At 40.9% G+C, this 12904-nt stretch overlaps 1 protein-coding gene across 3 annotated transcripts; it reads right to left on the bottom strand.

The window, feature by feature from the left end:
* Positions 1–4588: 4588 nt before the first annotated feature.
* LOC115672283 (PRA1 family protein A1-like) lies at positions 4589–10218 on the bottom strand. 3 transcript variants are annotated; one of them, XM_030594055.2, is made up of 8 exons: positions 9839–10218; positions 8989–9029; positions 8777–8855; positions 5688–5774; positions 5524–5612; positions 5317–5388; positions 5063–5209; positions 4589–4863 (listed from the first exon to the last, which is right to left on the bottom strand). In XM_030594055.2, exons 1-7 carry the CDS (start codon positions 9994–9996, stop codon positions 5106–5108), a joined length of 630 nt encoding a protein of 209 aa, XP_030449915.1. In that variant the 5' UTR covers positions 9997–10218; the 3' UTR covers positions 4589–4863; positions 5063–5105. The 3 variants fall into 3 exon arrangements, with proteins under 3 accessions (XP_030449915.1, XP_030449916.1, XP_056172439.1); XM_030594056.2 differs by having other exon boundaries at positions 5067–5209; XM_056316464.1 differs by having other exon boundaries at positions 5082–5209.
* Between the last annotated feature and the right edge of the window lie 2686 nt (positions 10219–12904).

Raw genomic sequence — 12904 nt, 5'->3', positions numbered from 1 at the left:
GCTTTAATCGTAAGTGAATCATGATTGGGCTTGATCCCTCCCATTGAAATTTTTCACTATGATTGAGGATTTGAAACAAGTTTGATTTACTTTCTTTCATTTGTGTCTTCACTTGCTTTCAACTTGGTGCGCGGCTATTCACGGACCAACCGTTTCACCCCGCCCACGAATAGTAACACGGGAGGCCCCTGAAGTTTTTCAATTTGTGCAATTTTGTCCACGGACTTCTTTTGTGCATTCAGGTCCTTTTTTCTTTCTTTTTAAACTATATTCTTACTCTACCAGTCATGCTAATATATGGATTCTTTCGCTTCACACATATAAGATGCTTCAAATGCAACCAGTGTTGGCCTGATGCATTTGTGCTTTTGTACATGCCATTTGCAAAGTCAAAAGCCAATTCTTTAGCATATTATAGTGGAAATAGCAATTTTATCCAAATAACAAATGCTCTTGAAGGGTTTAAAGTGGGTTAACTAGGTGGATACGGATTTTCATAAGTTGGATTAAATATGGAAGTATTTTAATAAATGGGTTAGGTTGAGTATGGGTCGGATCTAGTATGAGTCATTAAATTTGTATTATATATAAATGAATCAAAATGGGTTATATGGATCAATTTGGATTGGACCATTTTCGACCCGACCCAATCTAGCCATTTGATGACCTTATATATGTAGACTCACACAATCGTCACATCGTCATAACCCTAATTTCACTTAGAGTGCTATTACTCATGGGCCTGAATCGCGTCCACTTTGCTACCTGTGATCCTTCTTCCGGCAACATGTCAGTCGTGGGGTTCCTGATGATGAATTGAGATGTCCATATTTTGTCTCAAAATGGTGATGGAAGCTTTGAAATGGAAAGATCATCTAACTCCCTATGGTAGAAACAGAAGAAATCCGCTCTCTGCCTTTTCCTTCTCTCTTCCTTCACCAACACTGGGCACCATTAGGGACTAGACGATGCTGTGTTCTTTTAGCTGTGTGACTCTGCGCGGTTGGATTGGAAATGACCGAGGAAGGGGATGAACATATCCGTCTCACTGCATTCGTTAGACATCAAGAGCCTTGAAAGACAGCGGAACAGCAACACGACTCAACATCTACAGTCCGGCGGTTAGTTGCCTTACCATTATAGCTCGGCTGCCATTTCCCTTCAAGCAGGAAATCTGCCTAGTCTGAGTCAAATACAAGTCGGGTGGACGGTAAGGATGTCCCAAAGCATCCTAGAATTCCCTTCACATTACTACATACATATACGCATGTGAATTGTCGTGTTCAATTAATAACTCGGTACATTCACGCTAAAGGCGAATCCGGATTTGTATGGCAACGGTCGGACATAGTGGTACTTGTCATGGACGGTGAGCCGGCGTAACTTTGTGTAACCCTAATAATCAGCAGGTTGAAAGCATATAAAAAGAGAAATTAAGGGCTATTAACAAGTTGGTTTTGTGTTGTTTTTGCTTGCATGTGGATCAGAATGATAATCACAAATCCACAGGATGCTACAACATCCAATGCCCGGGCTTTGTGTACCTTAATCGTCGAGTATCACTTCGATCCTATTTTGATAAGATCTCAGCCTACGGCAGGATTCAGTATGTAGTGCGATTTGCTATTAGGCAGGTGAGTTCAACACATCTCTATTTACACTATTCCACTTCTGTTCTGCTCAGCTACTGCTTTTACTGGATGTGAAGAGGTTAATACATTTGACGAAACCCTAGAAGTTCAACCATATTTTCACCTATTTTATGAAGTTTCCTACTTTTAAAAGACGCTTGAAATGCTTTGCTTAATCTTGATGGTCAGTCCATAAAGAGCAAACTTCGATTAGTTCTCCATTTTTAGGTGTTCATCTCATGTTCTTTACTCGTGTATACTCGGGCGCATGCAATTTTTTCAGGACCCGACATCACAAGCATGGTACTTGTTCATGAATAAGATCCAAGATCCGGTTAATTACTGGCCGAAGGTGATCATGGGGGCGGCAGACACTGCGAGATGGGGTGGATATGTATTCTCTGTGCCAAACGACGAATCTACTCCTCCCATGGGCAGTGGCCATTTCGAGAACATCATGTACCACAGGACATGTTACACGTCGCAGATCACCGTCGTTAACGGCACCCAAGATGAGGTGCTCCCCAATTACACGCACATTGTACCAGCAGAGTCAGGCTGTTGTTGAGAAGGCGATAACTCACGGAAATCGGATCCGCGCCAACAATAAAGCTTATGAAATTTTGGTTACCCAGTGATCGGTTCTGTTTGCCACACCGTCCATTGCAGGAATGAATTTGAGATTTTTCCAAGAAACGTGACCGGTTGGAATTACAAAACCAAGAAAGCCAAAATGATGAAGAGGAAGAGGAGAATGAATATCCCTATTTTCAATCAAAAAAAAAAAAGAGGGAAAGCCGCAAAGGATGGTATTAGACACCGGCGTAACCGCCATCGCAGCTGCAGCTGGCGCTTCCACTGCTGGCGTCGCTTTGCTGGGGAGGTTTGGTGCTGAGACAGCAACAGGTAAGGCCAATCAGCAGCATGAATCCCCAAGCAGAAGCTAGAGCTTGTAACCATTCCCTCATCCCCTTCCTTGCTCTTCTTTAATTGAACTGACGTTGGTCTCAAGCGAACCTGTTTCTAGCGCACAGCTTTATACGCGTCTCTTCATGGAGATGGGATTTCAGGTCACACGGTTTTTTTTGCTTCTAATGGAACAATGGCATCTTGTCCTTTGAACAAGAGAATAATCCCATCTCGCATCCTTTTAAAAAGGTCCGATGCCAGACATCGAATGGACCTTCCTGTGCAAGTAATAGCGTGTGTAGATAGGCAAAAGCTCACTTGCCAATAACTTTAATGCATAGCTGCTTTTGATTGCTAGTACTTTGAAGAACTTCTTTTCGGAAAAGGAGTCTTGTGCGATGGTATCGATCAAGAAACACAAAAGAAATAATCTATCAAGATGAGTTCACAAACCCGACATTCTCTTTAATGATATAAGAAACTCACAGGGATCAAACACATATTGACGCTCGAGTGATTTTCAAACAGCAAGTTGGAAACTACTCCGAAAGAACCCATTAATTGATCGCTGAACATCGTCGACGATTATTCAACCTTCATTAGACAGGCCCAGGTCGAATTAATTGAAAAGTGAAAAGAGAAAACTCCACCAAAAACTATAAGCAAGAAGAAGAAGCACGTAACTGGGGATTTGTCAAAAGGGGTGTGGAAGGTGGACCCTTCCACACATAGAATTTGAAAGGTGAAAGTGTGAGGAATCGAAAAAGGGCATTGAATGATAAGATCAATCCACAGGAAGAAGGCCACGTTCTCAAGAAAAAAAGGGTAAAAGGAAAAGGAGTAGTTTCAGTTCACCAGGAAGAAGTACATGTGCTTCCAGCAGATCCTCTCTCTTTTCTCTTTCTTTCGAAAAAATTATCTAAACAGTCCTAAACCAATTATATTTTTATCAATTCAGTTCTAAACATTTTAATTTTATCAATTGAGTCATAAATATTTTTACGTTTTGCTAATTAAATCCATGACATGAACATCAGCCGTCCTTTATGACAAAACCAACACTGACGTGAACAATTTTTAATATATTTTTGATTTTTCCCTTCTTTTCTTTTCTTTTCTTTATTTTTGTTTTTTTATAACTTTGGCCGGCTAGGGCAACGTGGCCGAGCCAACTCTACTCTTACTATTGAGCCCTCGCCCTCACCAAATCTAGGGGAGGGCCATGACGCCCTCGCCTATGGCCAGTGATGGTCGGCGGTGACCTTATCGGCTAGAGTTGTTAAAAAAACAAAGAAAAGAAAAGAAAAATAAATAAATAATTCGAAAAATATTAAAATATTATTAAAAATTGTCCGCGTTTGCGCCAAATTTCCAGCCAAAAATGACTAGATTGACTCAATTGGCAAAATTAAAAAGTTTAGCATTGAATTGGTAAAAATGCAATAGATTTTAAACTTTTTGGATAATTTTCCCCATATACATCAGACATGCATTGTATCATTTCCAAATCTCCATCATTGGATTGATATCGTGATCGCAAACACCGTGGTGTTGCCCCACCAAATGGTAATAAAACCCAGTCGACTGTCAAGACTCGAAACGTAAACGATGGAAAAAAGTTCCTTCAAGAATACACATATGCATGAGCAAACATGAAAGGTCCCCGTCGACATCTTAATCAGTATTTCTTTTGTTTGGAGACAGTATGCCACGAAAAGAGAGTCGATAACCGAAGATGTGTATTATCCTGCTCGGTCCAAACATGCACACAGCCATCTGATATAAGCCGAGGGAGGATAGGTCGTCCATGTCATCCATGCTGTGATAACTAAATCAGAGTTAAACTGAGATTCGGATTCTAAGAAAAGCATACGCGAGTCACTCGCTCCAGACACCATCCAACTGATCAGCAGGAAATTAACTTGAATGTAACAGCATTTTCTGCCTCTAGCTTTTCCTTTATCATAAGCTGAACGGAAGAACCACGTTCACATTTTCTTTTCTTTGTAGTGGGAGGGATCACAAAAAAGCAGCCACCTCAAACATAGTTCATGAACCAGGTTTCCATTAACATATCAAATCTGCGAGAGCTCTAACAATGTATTCAATTATTGTTTCTCTGATAATAATGTAGAGGACTAGTTTTCTTTACAGGACAAAGTTCTTACAATTTACATCCCTTCCATTATCAGCTAGAATCAACAGCCTTCACCTGACAATTCCAGACTCCAGCAACCTGAAGGTATCATAAGAGCAGTCGGTGCCATCTCAGCAGATCACCAGTTTGGCATAAAAATCTATTACCAGACTGGCTTGTTGGAAGCTGTTAAAACGACAGTAAAAACAATCAACTTTCAGCAACTCGAATTTGAGCTAAATATAAAAACAACTTAAAATTGAGAAGGCGAGCAGCTTATATCCATGGATGCCTTCAAAAAGTAAACAAATGTAAGCTGCATAGTCGTTGAATCACGACGGCATAAGACTGCAAAAGGGTCATAATAGAGTAATTAGAGACATACATACAGAAAACACAGCAACCCGTTTCCCAGTTACTCTGCTTCATTAAAGGTCGCTGTAATTGCGCCAAACTGCACGAAACTCTTCACGAAATGTATTTAGGCGTGCTTTCAGGTTTGGTGTTCTGAAACTTGCATGAAGGACAGTGGCTGAAAAAACAAGATCGCGACAAACGAAAATAAAAAAAGAGAAGCTGCTAGAGGCCAAATCTGTGCTAGAGAGAAAAAGAGAGTGAAGGAGAGAGAGAGAGACGCACCAAGGAGTCCAATGGCAAAAGCCCAGAGGACAGTCAAGATTCCACAGGAAACATACCAAAGCATGAGACTCACTGAGGAGAACAAGAAGCAGAAGGGATTAAAGAAAGGAAAAAGGAAAATGCAGTCACCATATTGCACAAAATCCCAAAAAACAAAATAAAAAAATAATTGATCGTTAAAAATGCAGATTATAGTTTAGCACCAACCAGAGGCAAATATCGAGACAAACACCCAGCGAGGCTGGCCACATATATGAATTGATCGTTTTGCTGATGGACGTCCACGAATAACAGGTCTGCAGAAGAATGTCTAGAGATAAGTACAGCTTTGAAATATTTTAGTCGGTACAATCAAAAAGCACTTAACTTACATAGGTGAGGGCCTCAATTTGGCAGCAAAATGTGGTGAAAACTGCCTCACAGTCCTTGTTATCTTGTCACTGAAAGTGCCTGCAAAGCTGTACTAAAATCCTTAGCATGACAATTAGATTCAAGTTGGGCACACCAAAGTAGAGGACAACCACCTGGAGAATAGATTTTGAGCAATGAGAGAGCAAATTAGTGGTGCTCCACTAACTATATATTTATATCCTTGCAAATTTTAATTGAGGGAAATAATGGCAGAGTTACAGCCTGTAACATACTGTTAGGGGTGAGCAACTTGGACCGCCCAAACCGGGACCAGACCGGACCGAACCAACCGATGGGTTTGGTCCGGTTCTCGAGACTATCGGTCCGGTTCCCGGTTCCAAGGGGGAACCGGACCGGACCGAACCGACCGGACCGGACCGACTATTTAATATATATTTTTGTTATTTTTTTCTTTAAAAAAATTAATAAAATGTGAACTAAACTCTAAGTGAACTTTATTATCATAAATTCATTGATAAAAATTAGTAAAATATGAATTAAACCCTAAGTGAACTTCGTTGACATAAATTCATTGACAAAAATTAGTAAAATGTGAACCAAACCTTAAGTGTTTAATAAAAAAAAAAAACTAAACTCTAAGTGACCGGTTCCATTGGACCGGACCGGCCGGTCCAGTCCGGTTCCCGGTCCTAGAACCAACCGGTCCGGTTCGCGGTTCCCAAAATTGGGAACCGGTTCTCTCGGTCCGGTTCCCGGTTCCACCTTGGAACCGGACCGAACCGGGAACCGATCACCCCTACATACTGTAGCTGCTATTACAGGTACCACCAGCCATTATGACACAGCCACTTAGACTTTCAGCAATGCAATTTGTAATCACACTGTTATAATAGATAGTATTAGCCTTGGCACAAGCCATTACTGTAACGTCACTGCCACAACCCAGTGTAATTTAAATTAAAACGTTCAAAAAGGCCACTAATTTGAAATGGAGGCGTTGTATGCCTATGCATATTGGGCACAAATTTATGGAACCACCTTTTTTTCAGAAAGAAAAGGCGAAAGTTCCATCAATGGCAAATCAGAGAAATAAGGTACTGTGTGGGTATTTCCTATAGCTAACCATAGCAGTTAGACCTTTTAAAAGCGGAACCATGGATTTCCCTTGGTATTTTGGCAAACAACTCTCAATTGGCGCACCGCCCTTATTAAGGCACCTTACAGTAGTTTCTAGAAAGATGCTTCATTCACCTTCAAGGTGCTTTAGTGTCAAAACATATGTTCTCAATGCATGAATTATCACTAGCAATGTTTTATGAGATCCTTTTATGTCACAAGTAATTAGGGGAGTTCAGCATAAACAAATCAACCAGCTAATAACACGACAAAAATCAAGTTTTATGGGGCTAACCAGTTTAACCTGTTTCGACACGAATTGACCCATTTAATCTAACCTATTGCTTTTGAAGGACAACTCAGTTAAACACTTTTTGCAATGTTCAGGGTTGGTTAAAAGACCACTTTATCAAAAGTTAGTTGACTTTAATCACATATACAAAGAAATGAGAGGTTAAATTTAAATGTGTAGGGGAATATAAGAAACCCTCATTTATAATGCTCAATTTCAAATTCCAGTGACCAAACCACCCTAATAACCTGCCAAGCCCATTTTGAGAGAACCCAAGCCAATCAAACTCCTCCGTCTCGTTGTCATCCTCCCTCTGACGAAAAGCTCTCATTTATGTCATCCTACGTCACATGACCCACATTCTATCAATTTCTTCTTCGGCGTTACAAGAGAGGAGTGGGAATGCTCATAACTCAAAAGACGTAAACTCTTCTCTAAACAAAACTCTTTGCAACCAAACTGTGACTTTGTGAGATACAAACTAATGGAGTTTTTAATATTCATTGGTGTAATACCTGAGGTTGTATACTTGTATAGTGCAAAAACATGTTGCCATGTTAACATATACAAACATGTTTAATTTATAATACGTGTTTGTATACAAGTTAATTAGCGTCATGTAGTTGTATCGTCGTACCGTGTGATATTAAAATTTGACATAGTCACCGTATAGTCGTGTTAAGTTGTTACTAGTTGGCATGTCAGTCATGCCATTCCATGTGAAATGCTTCCTTACCCACGTTGAGTCCATGATGAAGAAGTTTCATAGATTTAATAAATGTATCGTGTTCGAGTTAAGAAAACCTAAGATATTCTCCCATACTGACACATGATCATGGCAACACAACATCAATCGCCAGCATGGGACCTACTCTGCGATACATAATTGACTACAGACATATGATCATTACACTTCAACGGGTCATTCCATTCAAACTCTTAAAAAGGAAATAAGTTAGTCGGCCTTAGTGATCCAACAGTGCCAATGGGAGGGCCGTTGCTCAATGGATAAGAGTTACTCTAGATATCAGGCTGATCTTCCCAAGTGGGTCTTTTACATTAGAGAGTCCCTTTTAAAAAGATTATCCTTGTCTTTGTTTATGTCTCAAATGGGAACAAGTACTACAATTCGTCCCCTCCTATGTATCATTCGACAATTTTCACGACATTTGCGAACAGAGGCCCTTATTTTCATAGTTGTCATTCCTTAACTTAATTCTAATTGTTTATATTGTTCACATGACTGATAATGTCTTTGTAAAATTATTACTAGTCTAATTATATCGGGAAAAAAATCGAAGTACGGTTTGAATTGAAGCATTCCCATATAAAAATCTATCTTATAAGTAGGATACCAATCAATGAATATTTAAATGAGACATATACCACAGCTAACAAACGAATGTATATGGATCGACCACGTAATTAGCTATGGCCCACAACATCACATCAACAGCAAAAGGACTCCGCACAATATGCATTGAATGGTCTCAGTCCACTCTTTGAAATCAACCAGTAGCAGATTAATAAACGCCCACCCCCCCCCCCCCCCCCCCCTCCCTCCTCATCCTCACCCTCTCAACCCTCTCTTTTCTCTCGCTCTCACTAAAATAGAAAAAACCGGAAAAGAAAGATCATAAGTAGAGCATAGATAGAAGAAAGGAGAATAAGATGGATCACCTGTCATTTAGACATGCAGTACTGAGAGCTGTTAAAAGAGTAGCAACTATGGCAAGAGGCCTCCTAAGAAATCCCAATCCTGTAGTTGACAATCAAATTTGACAAAAGGAAGAATTAAATGAACAGATAGTTATGAATCTTTGATTGCATGCATGCAAACACGTGTGATGTGCAGAAAGAAACATAAAAATCAAGTTGTTACCTCCACTCACCTAGAATAACCATGATCATGATGAAGTAGTTTGTTCGATAGCTGCAAAATAGCAAAAGGACGTTATGATCGAAAGGAAAAGAATCGGTATAGAGTAGCAATCGCCTCATGCAAACACCGCGGCACTGGTATAGTGGAAGCAAAAATATCTGGCGGAGGAAAGAAAAACACTACAATCATTCATTTTCTGTATGATCAATTACTCAAAGTATCTCTGGAATCTAAACTCAAGAAGCTGACTCCAATATTCGCATCAAATTACATGCCCAAGATATCTCCAAGGATATGCAAAAGACCAACTATACCGCGAAGAAATGATCACCCAGAACTCACAGATATGTTCCTATAAACACTTTGTCCAACACCCCTGCCACTCTTTCCGTCGGCAAACAGGGGGCTCATCCACCATTGTTACTTTACCCAAAACACGTACTGAACAAACACAACCCATCAGGAGCATCAAACTGATCTCAACAGGACACCGCCAATCACGACAATGAAGAAAACAATATGCTTCAAATAAATAGATGCATACAATTCAGGTAGCAATCAACAGAAACTCCGCAGGGAAATCGCGGAAATGGCGTACAATCGCACACTCAAGTCAATCTTCATCATTTGCTGAGGAAAAAAAAAGAGTCTTCTCTTATCATTCAGCGAAAAATACAATTGCCAACATCCCACGAATCCTTGATGATACAAAAACTAGAAAACCACAAGAGACATTTCATCACATTCCTCGAATTCCGACGCAGCCAGATTCAGTAACAACCGGCGAATCCGGAAGCATCGAGGCGACGCAAGATCAAAACGAAGCAGGTCGCGAGAGGGAGGTGGGGGAGGACGCGTACTAGTAGAGATTGCACTTGAGGCGGCTGCTCCACTTGGCGTACGATCTGGGGAGGGTGAACCTGGAGAAGAACTCGGGGAGGGGGCGGGGCGGGGACGACCAGTCGACCTCCCGGAGCGCGTCCACCAGATCCTCCGCCGTCACCGTGCCCCAATCCATGCCGGCGGCGGCGGCGGCGCGCGGCCCGGGGGGGGAGGGGATCTCGCCGTCGATCGAAGCGGAAGCGGAAGCGGACGGCGGCGAGGGCAGGGGATGGAAACCCTAGAGGATAGCGACAGGGCAAGCGATCGGAGGGAGAGCGGGGGTTGGGGGACTGAATTTGCGAAGAAGTCCAGCGAAGCGTTCGATCGCCTGTTGGAAATGACCGTCTATCGATGCTTCTGCGTACTTGACTTTGCCCTAGAAAGCCAGGGGGCGAGCGGCACAGGACCGGATCAAGGTTCCCGTTAAAACTTACTAGTTGAAATCGGTTCTTTAGAGCTTGGAAACTAACGCCTTTGCCAACTTGCCAAACAGTTAAAATTTTTATTTTTTTATTTTCAAAATCAATTTTAGAACAAAAATTTATTTGATAAACTTTTTACTTCCGGATACAAATTTACAAAAAATTATTCCCAAAATCAATTTTGGAACAGAATCAAAAAACTACTTTTTTTTAGCTTTTTGATTCTGAGAACAAGAATATGAATTGGAAAAGAAATTATTTTTGTTCTTCTTCTTCTTTCCCGTTCTTTCTGTTCTTCTTTTTCTTCTTCATTCTTTTTGCCTGGCCGACCATTGGCCACCTGCCAGGCCAGGCAAAAAGAATGTGTCGCGATCGGCGACACAAGCGAGGGTCCTCCTCGCCCAGGCCGCCAGCGGCGAGGGTGGCCCTCGCCTGCCTTTTCCAGCCCTCGCCCAAGTTGCAAGCCTCGAGGGTGGCCCTCGCCGACTCGGACGAGGGCTGGAAAAGGCTAGCAAGGGCCACCCTCGCCTAGGCCGCAAGGGTCCAGCCCTCGCCCTCGTCGGCGAGAGGGACCCTCGCCTGTGGCCAGTTGCCTGCCATGGCCGGTGATCAGGCCATGGCCAAGGAGGAGAAGAAAAAAAGAAAAGAAAAAAATAAATATTAAAAAATTATTAATAAAAAGAAATTTTGGGCCGTTACCAAACGCCTTCAAATGCTCAGAATCAGTTTTCGGGAACAGAATAAAAAAAAATCATTTCTAAGCAGAATCAATTCCCGGGCACAAAATTGTTGCCATGCGCACCCTAAACATGCATGTTCTGAAACTTGAAACTTACCCCCATCACGGGTTTCAGGATCTACACGGTCTCGCCTGTGTTTTTGATTGAACGATTGCAGCGAATCACCACATCTAATGACCATCAACTTACCGCAACTCATGTTTAGACAAACGAAGAATATGGAACGTACAAAGTAAAAGCCTCATTTATGAATATTGCTGGAAATGAAAATTCGAACTAGTGGTTTCAAATTACACACTTGTCATCGGACGCCATGAAATACCTCAGGATTGTGCGAAGACATAAAACAAGAAAATCGCAAAGACTTGTTCCAAATTTTAGATCCAGATTGTTGGAAGCGGTTCCCCAATTTTTGAAATCTAGAACCTGCCATGCATACTCTGGAGCCGGATCAATTCCCGGTTCTATCCTGCAACCATAATCTCCCCTATAAAATGCCTCAAATTTGATAAATTCGAGTCAATGAAATCTAAAGTGACGTCCATTTCTCGAAATTTCTCCCAGACTATTACTTTGTCCTAAAATATCTTATGAACTTGGTCATTTTAAACCAAAAGATAAACCAAAGATCCCGAGCTCTGGGAATCACGATCGACAAATTATTGTGCACTTGTCACATGCACGTTTCGCGTCTTATAATTACAAGGTCGTTGCATTGAGTCAAAAAAGTCTTTCAAACATCATTTTCTAGAGGTGTTGTAAAAACAAATTAAGTCGAAATCAGCTTAAATATTAAGCTCAATTCAACTCAAATGTGATTGGTGCGACATAATCTAGAGGGAAAGTAGCACAGGATTTTAATATAGATCGAACAGTACCTCAAATATCAACTCTCACTGTTTTTAACCCATAATTACATCTGATAACTCACATACAGTATAACCCTCACAATATTCCCACGAAAATTATACATATACAAAAGATAAAGTCCTCGTCAAGCCATCTCTAGCACGTTAATAAATACAAGTCTAATTTGGACTCTCCTTGGAAAAGACGTTGGATCCGAGATTCTCCGAATAGGATGGACCAAACTTCGCATATTTTAATTCAGATCAGGTTTTCATTCAACGAACTCAAATTCGAGATATATTTTAACAGATTTCTGTCTTGGCTCGACCTTTGAGCCAAGTTATAATGGCTTTGCTAGAACCTAGACCAGTCATACTGCCATAGACGTCTTCCAAGTCCAAGCCACTCAGCATTACCATAACGGTGGAACTCATCAAAATGTCAACTTCACCGGCACTTTTAGCTACTTTACAAGGATTTTTCAAACACAACCTCCTTTATCAACAACAAAGCTAAAGCGTTATTGAATCCATAGTTATAAAGAGATCGAATTTGCACCTTGTAAACTCGATATCTATAATAACTATTAGCTTTACAGGCTTTACCTCGTTACAAGCTTCGTCTAGGTTGGTTATCGTGCTATCAATTACTACCATAAGTTTCTTTATGCAACTCCATCTTGAGCGCAACATCAATCAAATCTGTATAATCACTCTCACAAACACTCGTACCCATAAACTACCAAGACTTGTCAAATACAACTTCTCTGCTAACAACAAGTGAATCTAATTCCAGCTATCAAAACATACAACCCCACCCATCTTGTACATAACTTAGGAATGTGCATGTTCTTGCCCTCCCATTGAGTGTACCTTCACTTACTCATCCAAAACATGAGCAACCAAATATCCTAGGAGCAAAATAATCGACAATATTTTATGACCACATTTTTTTAGGGATTGAAAATCCAATGGCAGTTGATGGAAATTATTTACCACGTAGCATGGGGTACTAAACAAATCCACTAGAAATC

The sequence above is a fragment of the Syzygium oleosum genome, unplaced genomic scaffold, assembly GCF_021117445.2.
Source record: "Syzygium oleosum isolate NSW1041296 unplaced genomic scaffold, Sole_v2.1 Sole_v2.12, whole genome shotgun sequence".
Classification (NCBI taxonomy): domain Eukaryota; kingdom Viridiplantae; phylum Streptophyta; class Magnoliopsida; order Myrtales; family Myrtaceae; genus Syzygium; species Syzygium oleosum.
Note: the sequence above shows the minus strand (reverse complement) of the source record. Positions and strands in the feature narration are given on the sequence as shown.

Coding starts and splice junctions, on each gene's coding strand:
- LOC115672283 (XM_030594055.2), bottom strand. CDS start 9,996: ATGGATTGGGGCACGGTGACGGCGGAGGATCTGGTGGACGCGCTCCGG. Junction 8,856..8,988: donor CATGATCATGGTTATTCTAG/GTGAGTGGAGGT, acceptor TGTCAACTACAG/GATTGGGATTTCTTAGGAGG. Junction 5,210..5,316: donor TTTTGCCATTGGACTCCTTG/GTGCGTCTCTCT, acceptor TTGTTTTTTCAG/CCACTGTCCTTCATGCAAGT.